Here is a 14,493-nt window from a genome sequence, read left to right on the forward strand (position 1 = left end):
GCTTGTTTAACTGAGGCAGGAATTGACAAATGAAGTCAGCCACATTTTGGTTATAACATAGAAATCATGTCAAAAGCATATCCTATGGAAAATTCCCCAGCTTTATTGAGACATAATTGACAAACAAAAACTGTATACACCTGGGCCAGCCCTGATGGCCTAGTGGTTAAAGTTCCGCGTGCTCCACTTTGGTGGTCCAGGTTTGGTTCCTGGGCACGGAACCACACCACTCGATGGTCAGTGGCCACGCTGTGGTGGTGGCTCACATAATAAAAGAGGAAGATTGGCAACAGATGTTAGCTCAGGGTGAATCTTTCTCAGCAGAAAAAAAAAAAAACCAAAAAACAAACTGTATACATTTAAGGTGTACAACTTGATGTTTTGATAATACATTGTGAAATCATCACCACAGTCAAGATAATTACCATACCCATCACCTCACATAGTTACCATTTTCTTTCTTTTTTGTGATCAGAACACTTAAACTCTATCCTCTTAACAAATTTCAAGTATACAATACAGTATGAGATATCACCTCACATCTATTAGAATGGTTATTATCACAAAAGACAAGAGATAAGTGTTGACGAGGATGTGGAAAAATTGGAACCCTTGTTCCCTTTGGTGAGAATGTAAAATGGTGCAGCCATTATGGAAAACAGGATGGAGGTTCCTCAAAAAGTTAAAAATAGAACTATCATATCATCCAGAACTTCTACTTCTGGGTATTTATCCAAAGGAAACGAAATTAGATATTGAAGAGATATCTGCACTCTCATATTCAATGCAGCATTGTTTACAATAGACAAGATATGGAAACAACCTAATTGTCCATCAACACATGAATGAATAAAGAAAATGTGGTGAATATATCCACTGCTCAGTTTTTTTTTTTAAGACTATTTTTTTAGAGCAGTTTTAGGTTTACAACAAAATTAAGAGGGAGGTACAGAGATTTCTCATATTACCTCCTGCACCTACACATGCATAGCCTCCCCCATTATCAATATCACTCACCAGAATGGTACATTTTTTTTTTTTTTTACCAAGGATGAACCTAGATTGACACATCATAATCACTGCAAGTTCATAGTTTGCCATAGGTCCACTCTTGGTGATGTACGTTCTATGGGTTTGGACACATGTATAAAGATATATACCCATCATTATAATATCACAGAGTATTTTCTTTTTCTGAGGAGGATGGTTCCATACATTTTTTTTCTTTCCAGCTTTATTGAGGTATATTTGACATATAACACTGTGTAAGTTTAAGGTGTACAATGTGTTGATTTGATACACGTATATATTGCAAATCGATTCCCACCATAGTGTTATTAACACCTCCATCACATCACATAATTACCATTTCCTTTTTGTGGTGAGAGCACTTAAGATCTACTCTCTTAGCAACTTCCAAGTATATAATACAGTATTATTAACTATAATCACCATGCAATACATTAGATCCCCAGAACTTACTTGTCTCATAACTGGAAGTTTGTACCCTTTAACAAATATCTTCTCTTTCTCCCTGCCCTAAACCCCTGGTAACCAGCACTCTACTCTCTGTTTCTATGAGTTCAGCTCTTTCAGATTCCACATATAGTGATGTCATGCAATATTTGGCCTTCTGTGTCCGACTTATTTCATTTAGCATAATGCCCTTAAGGTCTATCCACGTCCATCCTGCAAATGGCAGGATTTCCTTCTTTCTCATGGCTGAATTATATACATATGTATACCACATCTTCTTCATCCATTCATCTGCTGATGGACACTTAGGTTATTTCCATATCTTGGCTAAGGTGAATAATGTTGCAATGAACATGGGAGGGCAGATATCTATTCAAGATCCTGTTTTCCTTTCCTTTGTATATATACACAGAAGTGGGATTGCTGGATTATGGTAGCTCTATTTTTAATTTTTTGAGGTACCTTCATACTGTTTTCCATAATGGCTGTACCAATTTACATTCCCGCCAACAGTGCACAAGGGTTTCCTTTTCTTAACATCTTTGCCAGCACGTTACCTTTTGTCTTTTTGATAAAGCCATTCCCACAGGTATGAGGTGATATTTCATTGTGATTTTTTTGTTTGTATTTCCCTGATGATTAGTGATATTGAGCCAACTGTTCATGTACCTGTTGGCCATTGTATATCTTGTTTGGAAAGTATCTATTCAGGTACATTGCCCATTTTTAATAGGATTATTTGTTTTTTGGTGTGTCTATTTTTATGCTAATTCCATACTTTTTTGATTACTATAGCTTTGGAGTATAGTTTGAAATCAGGAAGTGTGATTCCTCCAGCTTTGTTCTTCTTTCTCAGGATTGCTTTGGCTATTTGGGGTCTTTTGTGGTTTCATAAAAATTTTATGATTGTTTTTTATATTCCTGTGAAAAATGCCATTGGAATTTTGATAGGGATTGCATTGAATCTGTAGATGGCTTTGGGTAGCATGGACATTTTAACAATATTACTTCTTTCAATCCATAAACATGGGCTATCTTTCTATTTGTTTGTGTCTTTCTTCAATTTCTTTCATCAAAGTCTTGTAGTTTTCCATGTACCAATCATCTCCTTGGTTAAATTTATTCCTAAGTATTTTGTTCTTTTTGATGCTATTGTAAATGGAACTGTTTTGTTTCTTTTTCAGATAGTTGGTTGTTAGTGTACAGAAATGCAGCTGATTTTTTATGTTCACTTTGTATCCTGTAACTTTACTGAATTTGTTGATTAATTCTAATAGATTTTTGGCGGAATCTTTAGGATTTTCTATATATAAGATCATATCATCTGAAAACAAAAACAACTTTACTTCTTCCTTTCCAATTTGGATGTCTTTTATTTCTTTCTATTGCCTGATTGCTCTGGCTAGGATTTCCAGTACTATGTTGAATAAGAGTGGTGAGAGTGGGCACCCTTTTCTTGTTCCTGATGTTAAAGGAAAACCTTTCAATCTTTCACCATTGAATATTATGTTAGCTGTGGGCTTGTCATACATGGCCTTTACTATGTTGAGTTATGTTCCTTCTATACCCAATTTGTTTAGTGTTTTTATCAGGAAAGGATATTGTATTTTGTCAAATGCTTTTTCTGCATCTATTGAGATGATCATATGAATTTTATCTTTCATTCTACTAATGTAGTGTATTATATTTATTGATTTGAGTATGTTGAACTATCCTTCATCCCAGAGATAAATCCCACTTGATCACTCTGTACAATCCTTTTAATGTGCTGTTAAATTTGGCTTGCTAAAATTTTGTTGAGAATTTTTGCATCTATGTTCATCAAAGATATTCCATGTAGTTTTCTTTTCTTGTAGTGTGCTTTTCTGGCTTTGGTATCAGCATAATGCTGGGCTGGTAAAATGAGTTTGGGAGTGCTCCCTCCTCTTCAAATTTTTGGAACAGTTTGAGAAGAATTGATGTTAGTTCTTCTTTAAATGTTTGGTAGAATTCACCAGGGAAGCCATCTGGTCCTGGGCTTTTCTTTGTTGGGAGATTTTTGATTACAGATTTAATCTCAGGACTCATTATTAGTCTGTTTAGATTTTCTATTGCTTCATGATTCAGTTTTGGTAGGTTTTATGCTTCTAGGAATTGATCCATTTCTTCTAGGTTTTCCAATTTGTTGGTGAATAATTGTTCATAGTAGTATTTTATGGTCCTTGGTATTTCTTTGGTATTAGTTGTAATGTCTCCTCTCTAATATCTGACTTATTTGAATCTTCTTTTTTTCTTAGTCTAGCTAAATGTTTGTTGATTTTGTTTATTCTTTCAAAAAACCAGCTCTTAGTTTCATTGAGCTTTTCTATTGTTTTTCTGGTCTCTATTTCATTTATTTCTGCTCTTATCTTTGTTATCTCCTTCCTTCTGCTAAATTTGAGCATAGTGTTCTTCTTTTCTAGATCCTTGAGGTATAAAGTGAGGTTGTTTATTTGAGATCTTCCTTTTTTCTTAATGTAGGTGTTTATTGCTATCAACTTCCCTCTTAGAACTGCTTTTGCAGCATTTCCTAGATTTTGGTATGTTGTACTGCCATTTTCATTTGTTTCAGGGTTTTTTTTTTTTTTTTTTAATTTCTCTTCTGATTTCTTCTTTCACCCATTGGTTTTTAGGAGTGTGTTGTTTAATTTCCACATATTTGTGAATTTTGTGAATTTGTGAATTTTCCAGCTTTCCTCCTGTTATTGATTCATACAGAGTATTTTCACTCCCCTGAAAATGCTCTTTTGGCTGTCTCCATAATTTTGAGTCTCCCAGAATGTCATATAGATGGAATCATTGAGTATGTAGCCTTTTCAGATTGACTTCTTTCACTCACTTATATGCTTTTAAGGTTCTTCCATGTCTCTTTGTAGCTTGATAGCTCATTTCTTTTTATCACTGAATATTATTCCATTGTCTGGATGTACCACAATTTATTTATCCATTCATTTACTGAAGTGCATCTTGGTTGCTTGCAAGTTTTGGCAATTATGAATAAAGCTGCTATAAACATCTGTGTGCAGATTTTTGTGTAGGTATGTTTTCAATTCTATGGAGTAAGTACCATGGAACACGACTGCTGGAACATATGGTAACAGTATATTTAATTTTGAAAGGAAGTGCCAAACTGTCTTCCAAACTGGCCAAATCATTTTGCATTCCCATCAGCAACGAATGAGAGGTTTGTTGTCCCACGTCCTCCCTTCCATTTTTATGGAACACTATTATTTTTCTAACTTAAGCACGGAAATAATGTTCATGTGTGCAACTTGAGAGATTTCTCACTGCCACATTCCTCACCACATTTGCTCTTGGAACAAACAGGCTACATGCTGTATTCTATAGGCTCTGCTGTGTTCTCCCACTCTACTTCTAGTGAACAACACCTCCAAATCTGGGATTCACTTTCTAAATCTAACAAAAGTAGTTTATTTTGTTTGTCTGCAGGAAAATATTCTTAACAAAAGAGTATACAAATAACTTTCTTTTCATCACCTTGGACCATTTATTTTATTTGAAAAAAAATCCAAAAGTAACCAAAATCTGTAAGTTAGAAAAATATCTCCTAATTGTTTACTGTGTAGCAAATAAAGTCTAACATCAATTTTCAATGTGTAGTTAATATTTTTAAATTAAACAACATAGAAAAATCTGGGACCCTTCTCAGTATGAAACTAAGAATATTTAGTCTAATGAAATTATAAAATTTTTCAAATGTCAAATGAGGTGTCAACACAAATAATGCATAACCAATCTATAAATCAACATTGGGGTAAGTATATTATGAGCCAACCCTGAGGACTATATAGCCCAGGAGTGTCCTTTCACAAAGGAATGGAGCACTCCAAAGAAGTGGGGTGTACAGAGTGGTTAATATACCTTCAAAGAGCATGTATCACTTGTGATTGGAATGTCCCTTTTATAATAGTCACGAGATTGCTTTGCTGGCACAGCAATTTGGTGAACACAGCAGGTCAATGGTCGCAAGGTGGGTGGTCACAAGGTGAGCACAGTAGGTCAGCAATCAATCCTCAGTTTAGGGAGAGATGCTTATCCTTAAGGAAATGCCAATGTGGGGGAAGTTACATCCTTATCTTTAAGGGCATCATTCTTGTCTTTGGGACATAGTAAATACTTAAAGCAGATGTACAATCCATGCTCAATGGCCATGTTAGGCCCTTTTGGAAAAAACAGTTCAGGCTGAATTAGTTTTACCCCAAATGGCTTCCTCATATATGCCAATATATCCTATTGCTTGTCATTTATTTATCAGAGGAAACTTTATAAAATATTTTTTAGGTTTTTTTTTTCTTATTTCCAATTTATATAAGTCCTGCTTATTCTCTTAGAGGAAAATTACTGTTCTGGCTCACTGTATTTGATTATCGTATGCAGTAATAAAATTATAAAATAACTATGCCGATGATCATGGCTTACTGATAGGAATGATACAATTTCCATTTTATAATGTCTGTTACATATATAAATTACTCTAATTTTATATATTTTGGGCTCTTGCAACAGTTTTGTATAGTGATAAAGCTGAAGGATCACTCTTAATGTATTGCAACATGTATAGTATATTCACAGTGATGCATATAGTAAAATATTATTTTTCAAAAAGAGAAAAAACACTTCTTTGTACTAATTTTTACAAATTAGAGGTAGTTTACAAACATTAACTTATACTCAGTTTGAAGTTTCAGCTCCAGAGAGGCAAGCTACACTTTTAAATAAAGTTTGTGAATTACAGTCATGTGTTGCTTAATGAAGGGATACATCCCGAGAAAGGCATCATCAGGTGATTTCGTCAATGTGCAAACATCATCAAGTGTACTGAGAGGAACAAAATTTGCCACCCCAAAATATATCTTTTTAACATGAGGATTATTTTAGGCTGGTTGTTCTTAAGAAACAAAAGACTCAGAAGTTTTCCTCGTTATCTCCCCCTTAATTGCCTAAAAGAATTGAGATTGAAAAAATCTGTCTCAGGAAGCGAGCTATCACATTAGCACAGCATGAGCTAGGTGGTAGGCAGGGAGGAACAGAGAAAAGCCTGTTTGTTGGGCTCCCCTCCGTGTTCTTGAGTTTCTGTGTGGCCAAACACTTGTTTTCCAAACATTTACTACTTTTTACCAACCTGTGAATTGCCTTCCTTCCCTTAAGTCCCTGACTCTCCCCACCCACAACATCTTCTTTTGTCTTTAGCTGAGGATGGTATTTAAGGTGAGGACTTTGGCCATTTTGGTGAGTTACTCAGTTTTCCTGGGTTTCTCCCATGTATACATGTTATTAAACTTTTGTTTGTTTTTCTCCTGTTAATCTGTCTCATGTCAACTTAATTCTTAGACCAGCCAGAAGAAACTAGAAGGGTAGAGGAAAATTTCTTCCTCCCCTACAATACTTACACAAACCTAGATGGTATAGCCTACTACACAACTAGGCTATATGGTACTAATCCTATGGGACCATCATTGTAATGTGGTCTGTCATTGACTGAAACGTCCTTATGTGGTGCATGACTGTATATCATTCTCTGAAGCATGAAGTGAGAAGAGAAAGCCAAGACAAGATAAACAGGGACTAGTCCTTCTTTGCCATATCTTCTGAGAATGACTGTATCAGTACTTTATATGAGGTAATTTCTCAAAGAATAATGTTTATGTATATATCAACCTATGTTGAAAAATATTTCACAACAAAACTTCTTATTTCTTTATAATTGATTGCTTTCATTAGTATAGATCAGAGTTTGGTAAATGATGGCCTGTGTGTCAAATAAGGTCTGCCACCTGTTTTTGTAAGTAGAGTGTTACTGGCCACAGCTACGCTTACTCGTTTAAGTATCTCTATGGCTGCTACCATTGCAGAGTTGAGCAGTTTTGACAGAGACCTTACGGCCCACAAAGCCTAAAATATTTATTATCTTGCCATTTACAGAAGAAGTCTGCTAACCCTGATATATCTCATTGGAAATAAACTATATTGTAAGACATGTGAGTCATGTTTTAGTTAGATTTTACTATTTAAAAATAAATTTGTTGTGTCTAATTATCATTGCTAATCCAAGAGACGAATCTGATAATTATATTGCATTCTTACGTACCTTCCACCCTCAAAAAATCAAAAAACTAAAATCAACTGGTACTTACTGAGTACCTATTTGGATTACAAAGTCATACTATGCTCTTAGTTTTATATCATAAGACAAATAAAATAACCAAGCCCCAATTTATTAGTTTCAAGCAACCAACTTCCCAAACCCTAATCAATAACAAAACTGTTCTGATGTCTATTCTCACTTTCCAACTAATACTTGGAAGAAATATTAATAAATAAAAACAAAATTTAATTGTAAAGGTATAGACAGTCCAAGAATAAATAACCAATAGATTAGAGAACCAATCTAAATAATCCACAGATTACATAATCAACATAAATAATCGAGAATTATTTTTATTATTTAATCATTTAATATTATTTTATACATCATTTAACATTATCACTAATTTTTAAATTCCAGAATTATTTAAAGTTTAGATAATGAATGTCATGAAGATCTTTTGGTAAATATAGCTCAGAATATGATGTACAACTTAATTTTTTTTCTTTATTTCATAATTGTCTTTAAAAATAGTTACATGGAAACTGTTCTCCCCAAATAATGAAATGTATCACACGTAGAGAGTGCTTTCAATATAATGGACTGAGAAGATGTGAGTGAGTGCCATTATTACCACCGAGACACAAAAATTCTGCAAAAAAATGTAATACTTTTAAAATATATAGTCTAACTTATAGGAAAAAATGGAAAATTGTCAAGGGCTAGAAAAAAGGATGGAAATCAAAGTCAGAGACAGCTGGAAGGTGATGCTATACATAGAGGCACACAGGTTATTAGCCCCACTTATGGGCCTAGAGGCTGAGCCTGAATCTTAATGCCCAACAAGGACAGTTGACCCCTGGCTAGAGCAAGGCGTGGCCACCACGCAAGGAAAGTACAAGAAGAGGCCCCTCCATCTCTAGAGCTGTGGATGGAAAGTCAAACCACTGGGAAGAAAGCAAAGTCATAAGCTTTGCACCAACCATAAGCCTGTACCATTTGTGGGTATGATTTTTTCCAAATTTACAATAAATATGTGCTACTATAACTCCAAACCATGAAATTTATATAAAAACTGCTCTAGGATCCATAAAAGACCTGGGATCCCAGCAGAAGGAAAAGCAAAGCTTCTCCTTGGGACACCTTCTCACAGGGTGCATTTCAGATTCCTATCTAAGAATAACTCTCCGTGTAGATGAGCTCACAAAAAAAATACAAACCACCTGAGCAAATAAACTATCATGATGTGGAATAAGGGAATAAGCAACCCAAGAATGAATGGAAGATAGAAATGAGAAGGTCCAACATACATCTAGGGAGAATTAGAGAAAGATGGGGAAAAAACAAGGGAGAAACAATATTCAAAGACAGAGTGACTTCTACTTTTCTAGATTTGTAGAAAGATTCTCAGCTGGAAGAAGCACAGGTGGCCATAAGCAGAATACGTTAGTTCATAAGAAACACACACTGTAGAACAGTTACCGGATTTGAGATAGGTCAAATGAAGGAACTGGAATATCTTCTCTTACTACCCCAGTTGGGTCAATCAATGCTGTTCCCTCCTCATATAAACCTCAAAGTTTGGAAATTGGAAAGGAAAGAAAAAAAGGAATAAAGGCAAAAATGAGGTAGTAAAATATGATGATATGTGAACGGTGATAGAATTGTCACCTGCTTAGGATAAGTGTTAATAAAACTAAAATCTTTCATAAAAAAGGAAGTACAAATGGGCTAAAACATCATCCCACTTTGCTCAACACATCTCAAGACTTGCTAATAGAATACTGTGTTAATAAGGTATTATTTTACCAATCTCCTTTATTTACCTAATTTACTAAAAAGTAAAAGAAAAATATTTAATTAGAGGAGGAAGACATAGGAGGAGGCTTCTACAGAGTTTCCAAAGAAAAATTCTGTGAGGTGTTAAGGGCACTAAGGTTAATGGTGCTCATTCTTTATACTATTTAATGTTTTTTCCAGTTTTATTAAGTAATTGACATACATCACTGTATAAGCTTAAGGTGTACAGCATGATGATTTGATTTACATGTATTGTGAAATGATTACCTCAGTAGGTTTAGTTAACATCCATCTTCTCATATAGATACAATAAAAAGAAAAGAAAAAAAAATTTCTCCTTGTGATGACAACTCTTAGGATCCACTCTCGTGACAACGTTCCTATATATCATACAGCAGTGTTAACTATAGCCATCATGTTGTACGTTACAGCCCTAGTACTTATTTATCGTACAGCTGGAAGTTTGTACCTTTTGGCCGCCTTCCTCCAATTCTCTCTCTCCCCACCCCCAACCTCTGGTAACCAAAAATTTGATCTCTTTTTCTATAAGTTTGGTGGGTTTTTTTTTTTTTGTTTTGTTTTGTTTTTCAGATTCCACATATAAGTGAGATCACAGCATTTGTCTTTCTCTGACATTTCACTTAGCATAATGCCTTCAAGGTCCACCCATGTTGTTGCAAATAGTAGGACTTCTTCACTTTTTATGGCTGAATAATATTCTATACTACTCAATTTTAACCGTAAATGTGATGGTTTTCTTTTCCTTTGATTCAGTGTGTTACTAGCACTAGTTATATGGCCTAGTCATTTGAGCTATTTTGCATCCACAAGAAGAATGACATGCGGGGCTGACCAGGGGAAGTTTTCCTGGGCACTGTGCTCTGGTGGGAAGTGTGGGTTTGGTGTTAGGTCTGTATTACTACTCGACTCTGCCAAGCAACCACCTTGGCAAATTACAGCCTCTCTGGGCGCTGTTTCCTTCTATGTTCAGAGGGGGCCCTAATCACAGGGCGCTTGTGAAGATGGGATGAAATGAAACACCTCAAGTGCCTGGTTTAAGGCGGGAGCTCAGTCAACGTAATGAGCAAAGCACTTTTCTCTTAGAGCAAGTGCTAGGAGACAGACAAGAAGAAGCAAGCTGCTAGCTGCACACGGGAGGAGGAGATCCTCTGGAGAATAACTGACTGGGTATTTACTGAAATCATTTTGGAATAAGGGGGATTATAAACAAACAGAGCGAAGAATCTTAGAAGGATATAGAGGGGGAAACCATGGCTACCAGGAGGGGCCATTCGTCAGGAGAGCTTAGCCTAGCTGGAGAGGGGAGAAAAAAATGCAAGGAGTCCTTTATTCACAGAGGGCATGTGCAACTCAAATGTCTGGACACCACCACACCTGCGAAATGCAAGACAACCTCTATTATAATACAACCCACAGCATTTCCTGTAAATAATTCAATAACTCATATAGATATTTTTTATAAAATCATAACTGTTACATAGTTTTAGCCTTTTTATATCTGGTTGCTCCTATGGCCTATGTCTTCAATGTAATATGATTTTAGTTAAGTTTTTCATATTTTTTTATTTTTCATTTTCTCATTCAGGTCACTTATTAAATGTTATTTTTGAAAAAAGAGTTTAGCCACAAATTTTAAATAAAGTCTACTAGACAAAATCATAAGCACATTTTTATAAATTAATAATTGTTACTTTTCCAATTGTTTTTTTGTTATTAATATAATTATTAATGTAGTTATACTTTGATATAATGCAATAACTCAAGGTTTTTATGTGCAGCAACCAAGCCCACCTGGACACTGAGGCTCTAATTTAGGTGATCTCAGCCACGAGTCCAAGCCTGTGCTTCCAGGGCTGTCAACCTCTTGAACTCCAGTCCACACTAGGTATACATTGTCTGGGCATTTTTCTGGATAGCAGATCTATAACTAGCCTCAGATTTTCAAAGGGGTCCACACCTTAAAACAGTTAGGAAGCATCAATTCACTATCTCCTTCCTTTTCCTGCCGTCTCCTATTTCAGCACAAATATTTCCCTTGTACATAACAAAATGGTATGCTAAAAATATAAGCTGTCATATGTACTTATTTTGTTTCCTAATTTAGAAGCTGCCACATTCAGAAATTCATATGCAAATATACATCAAACAAGGGATACCATACAGATAACACTGTCATTGTGGCACTGACAACACATAACCAGTTGTGTTTACTTCATATGGATCAAACTACAGAAGACATAATAAAATGGGCATATTTTTAAATGACAAAGCACCATCACCTAAGTCGTTAGAAAATTAAATGTTTGGGTTATTATACTATGATTATCATGTACATCTAAATCACTTTCTAACAATACAATTCTAGAAAAAAAAATAAAATTAGCTTTAGCTTTTTTTGCTTAACTGTAACCACGTCCATAGATACTTGCCTGTTTCACACACAGCACAATAGGAGCTCCTGCAGGACACAGTCTCAAGGATTCAACACCTAAATGAGCGTCTGATAAATTCTTAAAAATCACACCATGATGACAAAATGATGCTGATTAAAATGTAATGGTGTATATATATATTTTTCAATATAATCTATTTTAAACATTACCTAGTTACAATTAATAAAATGCTGCTTTAAAAATGGTATTATGATCCTCATTATCTCTGAGGTGTTTTAATAGTTTAAAAAAGCAGACAAATTATTTGTTAAATACGAAAGCTTCCTTGTTTCTTTTATAGTGTGCTATGTAGTTCTGATGATTTTAACTGATTAAATGGATTATTCATCACTGTTTTTTCTCAGATTGAAGAACTACCTCAGAGACTACGACTATTATACAGTTGAAGGTGAAGGACACCTTCCTACACTGGTAAGCCCACGAGTGTAAGTGCACGATATACATCAATGATTTCTGTGTAAAGCAGAACATTGTGTTTAAGGCCTGATGCAGCAACGGCAAACAAACATGAAAATAACATAGGACTCAGGGAGAGTGAGATACTTGAAATCATGGTTCTCCCATAACCTTGGAGGTATAGAGGGTGATGTTCTTACACGTGAGGAGTGGATGGTGCCCTGTGAATCACTTTGTCTGGAAGCACATTTTCTCAAGAGGAAGTTTTAATACCAGATACACTGAACCTTTTAGTAAAATATTCCATCACCAAAACCAAAGAGGTCAGCTTAGGTATATTTTTGAATAATATTGTGAAATCTAATTTTCAGTTTTTTATAGCCTGCTCATAGTAAAGGAAGAAAAGCACAAGAAGAGCCATATAAAAAAGGCTTGCTCCTTAAAACAATAAATACAATTCCATTGCTTCACAAACAGATTTCCCTGCTTTAAGGAACACCCAGCAGCATTAATACAAAGATACCATGCATGTCCATAGATGTGCACAGCCATACAGTGCCAGAAAATCTACCGTACAACATTCAGTATCACTGGATGAGTCGTTGTTCCCAGATAAATTGTACGTGATTCTACCAATATTTATAGACATCAGACTATCCAGCAGTGGACATTATCAACTTTCTAACTAAGTCTGATTTAATGAAGTGATAACATGCACCTAGGTATGTGAATACAGCCATCAGTACTTAAGGGGTAATGGGTATACTGGGGCAAGATCATCAAGTTATGATCCCCCTGTAGATGATGTAAGCCACCTGTGATATAGGGATCCTGTTTCCCCTCTAAAATGCCCTAGTAACTTTGCACTTACTCGGTGCAGGCGATCTGGTCACTCAGTGTGATGGACAGACCCGACAGCAATCCAGGGCAATATTTTTGGCCATCAATTTACAGAAAAATTCACTCTCATTCTCTCTTTCTCTCTCACACACACATGCACACAAAAGTTACTTTTAAGTCATGTCAGAGTGCTGATCAGTTAGGAAAGACTTTCAGGCAAAGAAATGCCAACTGTCTAAACTACACTTCACATGGTGGTGGGGGGTCTTGGGGAAAGGCTGGAGAGGGAATAGGGGAGTGGAACAACGGAAGGGTTAGTTTAGGGGGTTGGAAGAGAAGGAAGGACCCGGAAATTTGGGGAAGTGAAAGCGAAGTGGCGGACCGTGGCCATTCTCTTTACCTGCTGTATTTCCTGGGGTCCGGGGGCGCAAACAGCCACTGCATTTCCCTTCATGCCAGACGGGATGAGCCCGCTGTCTCCTCCCGGGACAGCGCTGGCCTTGGCTCCGTCCTCCCTCAGAGACCGCAGCGACAACTCTGCTCCCGGGAGGGGGAGCAGCGCCCCCGAGCCACGGAGGCCCACATCCCCGCCCGAGCTCCCGGCGCCACTGACCCGGGCGCGAGGGCAGGCGGGCGCCAGACACCTCCGTGGAACTCGCCGCGGCTGCCGCACCGTCCCGGGGGCAGCCCCGCGCGCGCCGAGCCGGGGGCGCCGCCAGCGGGATGCGCACGAGCCCCCCGCGCGAGGTCACCGCGCCGGCCACACAGTGCGCCTGGCTGGACCCGCTGTGCCCCTCCACGTCCCAACGCCTGCGCCCCCGCGTCCCTCCACGCCCCCCGTGCCCCTCCTGCGACTGCCCTCGCCCCTCCACGACTCCCTGCGTCCTTCCGCGTCCCGTCACCGCGCGGCCCCCAGCACCCCCGCGCCCCTCCACTCCCTACCCGCAGCCCTCCACGATTGCCTCCTTCCACGACCCGGACCCCCTTCCACGCAGCCCTGCGCCCCCAAGTCCCCTCCCGCGCCCCACCCTCCGCACGCGCAGCGGCACTTCTAGACGCCGCTCCCACCCGCTGCGGCTTCTGCGGCCCGCATGGGGCCCCTTGCACCTTTTCCCTTCAGGCCACCTGCGTCTGCCTAAGGCATCCTGGGCTCGGAGCTCGGGTAAAGAGTAACTGATCTTCCCACTTGGAGTCCTAGCCCCTTCCAGTCAGAAGAGTCTGCGCCTTCCTCTCTACGGCGTTTTAGGGCGTCCCTGTTGGGGAAATAGTTTCATTTGCGAGGCTCTGGAGTCTTTTTGGAGAGCCTGTCTCCCGCGAACCCCTCCTGCTGCAGAAGCCACTCAGTTTACTTAGACATCCTACAAAGTAAGGGCCTTGTCTTGC

At 37.9% G+C, this 14,493-nt stretch overlaps 1 protein-coding gene across 1 annotated transcript in view; it reads right to left on the reverse strand.

Moving 5' to 3' along the window:
* Nucleotides 1-13,771, reverse strand: part of SGCG (sarcoglycan gamma) — a 138,134-nt gene extending 124,363 nt beyond the window's left edge. Inside the window, exon 1 of the mRNA XM_087436313.1 lies at nt 13,511-13,771. Coding sequence (XP_087292439.1) covers nt 13,511-13,564 — 54 coding nt within the window. The 5' untranslated portion in view covers nt 13,565-13,771. The remainder of the gene's footprint in view (nt 1-13,510) is intronic.
* Nucleotides 13,772-14,493: the final 722 nt, after the last annotated feature.

This window comes from Ceratotherium simum, chromosome 10 (genome assembly GCF_057802395.1).
Source record: "Ceratotherium simum simum isolate JZ-2026a chromosome 10, ASM5780239v1, whole genome shotgun sequence".
Lineage (NCBI taxonomy): Eukaryota > Metazoa > Chordata > Mammalia > Perissodactyla > Rhinocerotidae > Ceratotherium > Ceratotherium simum.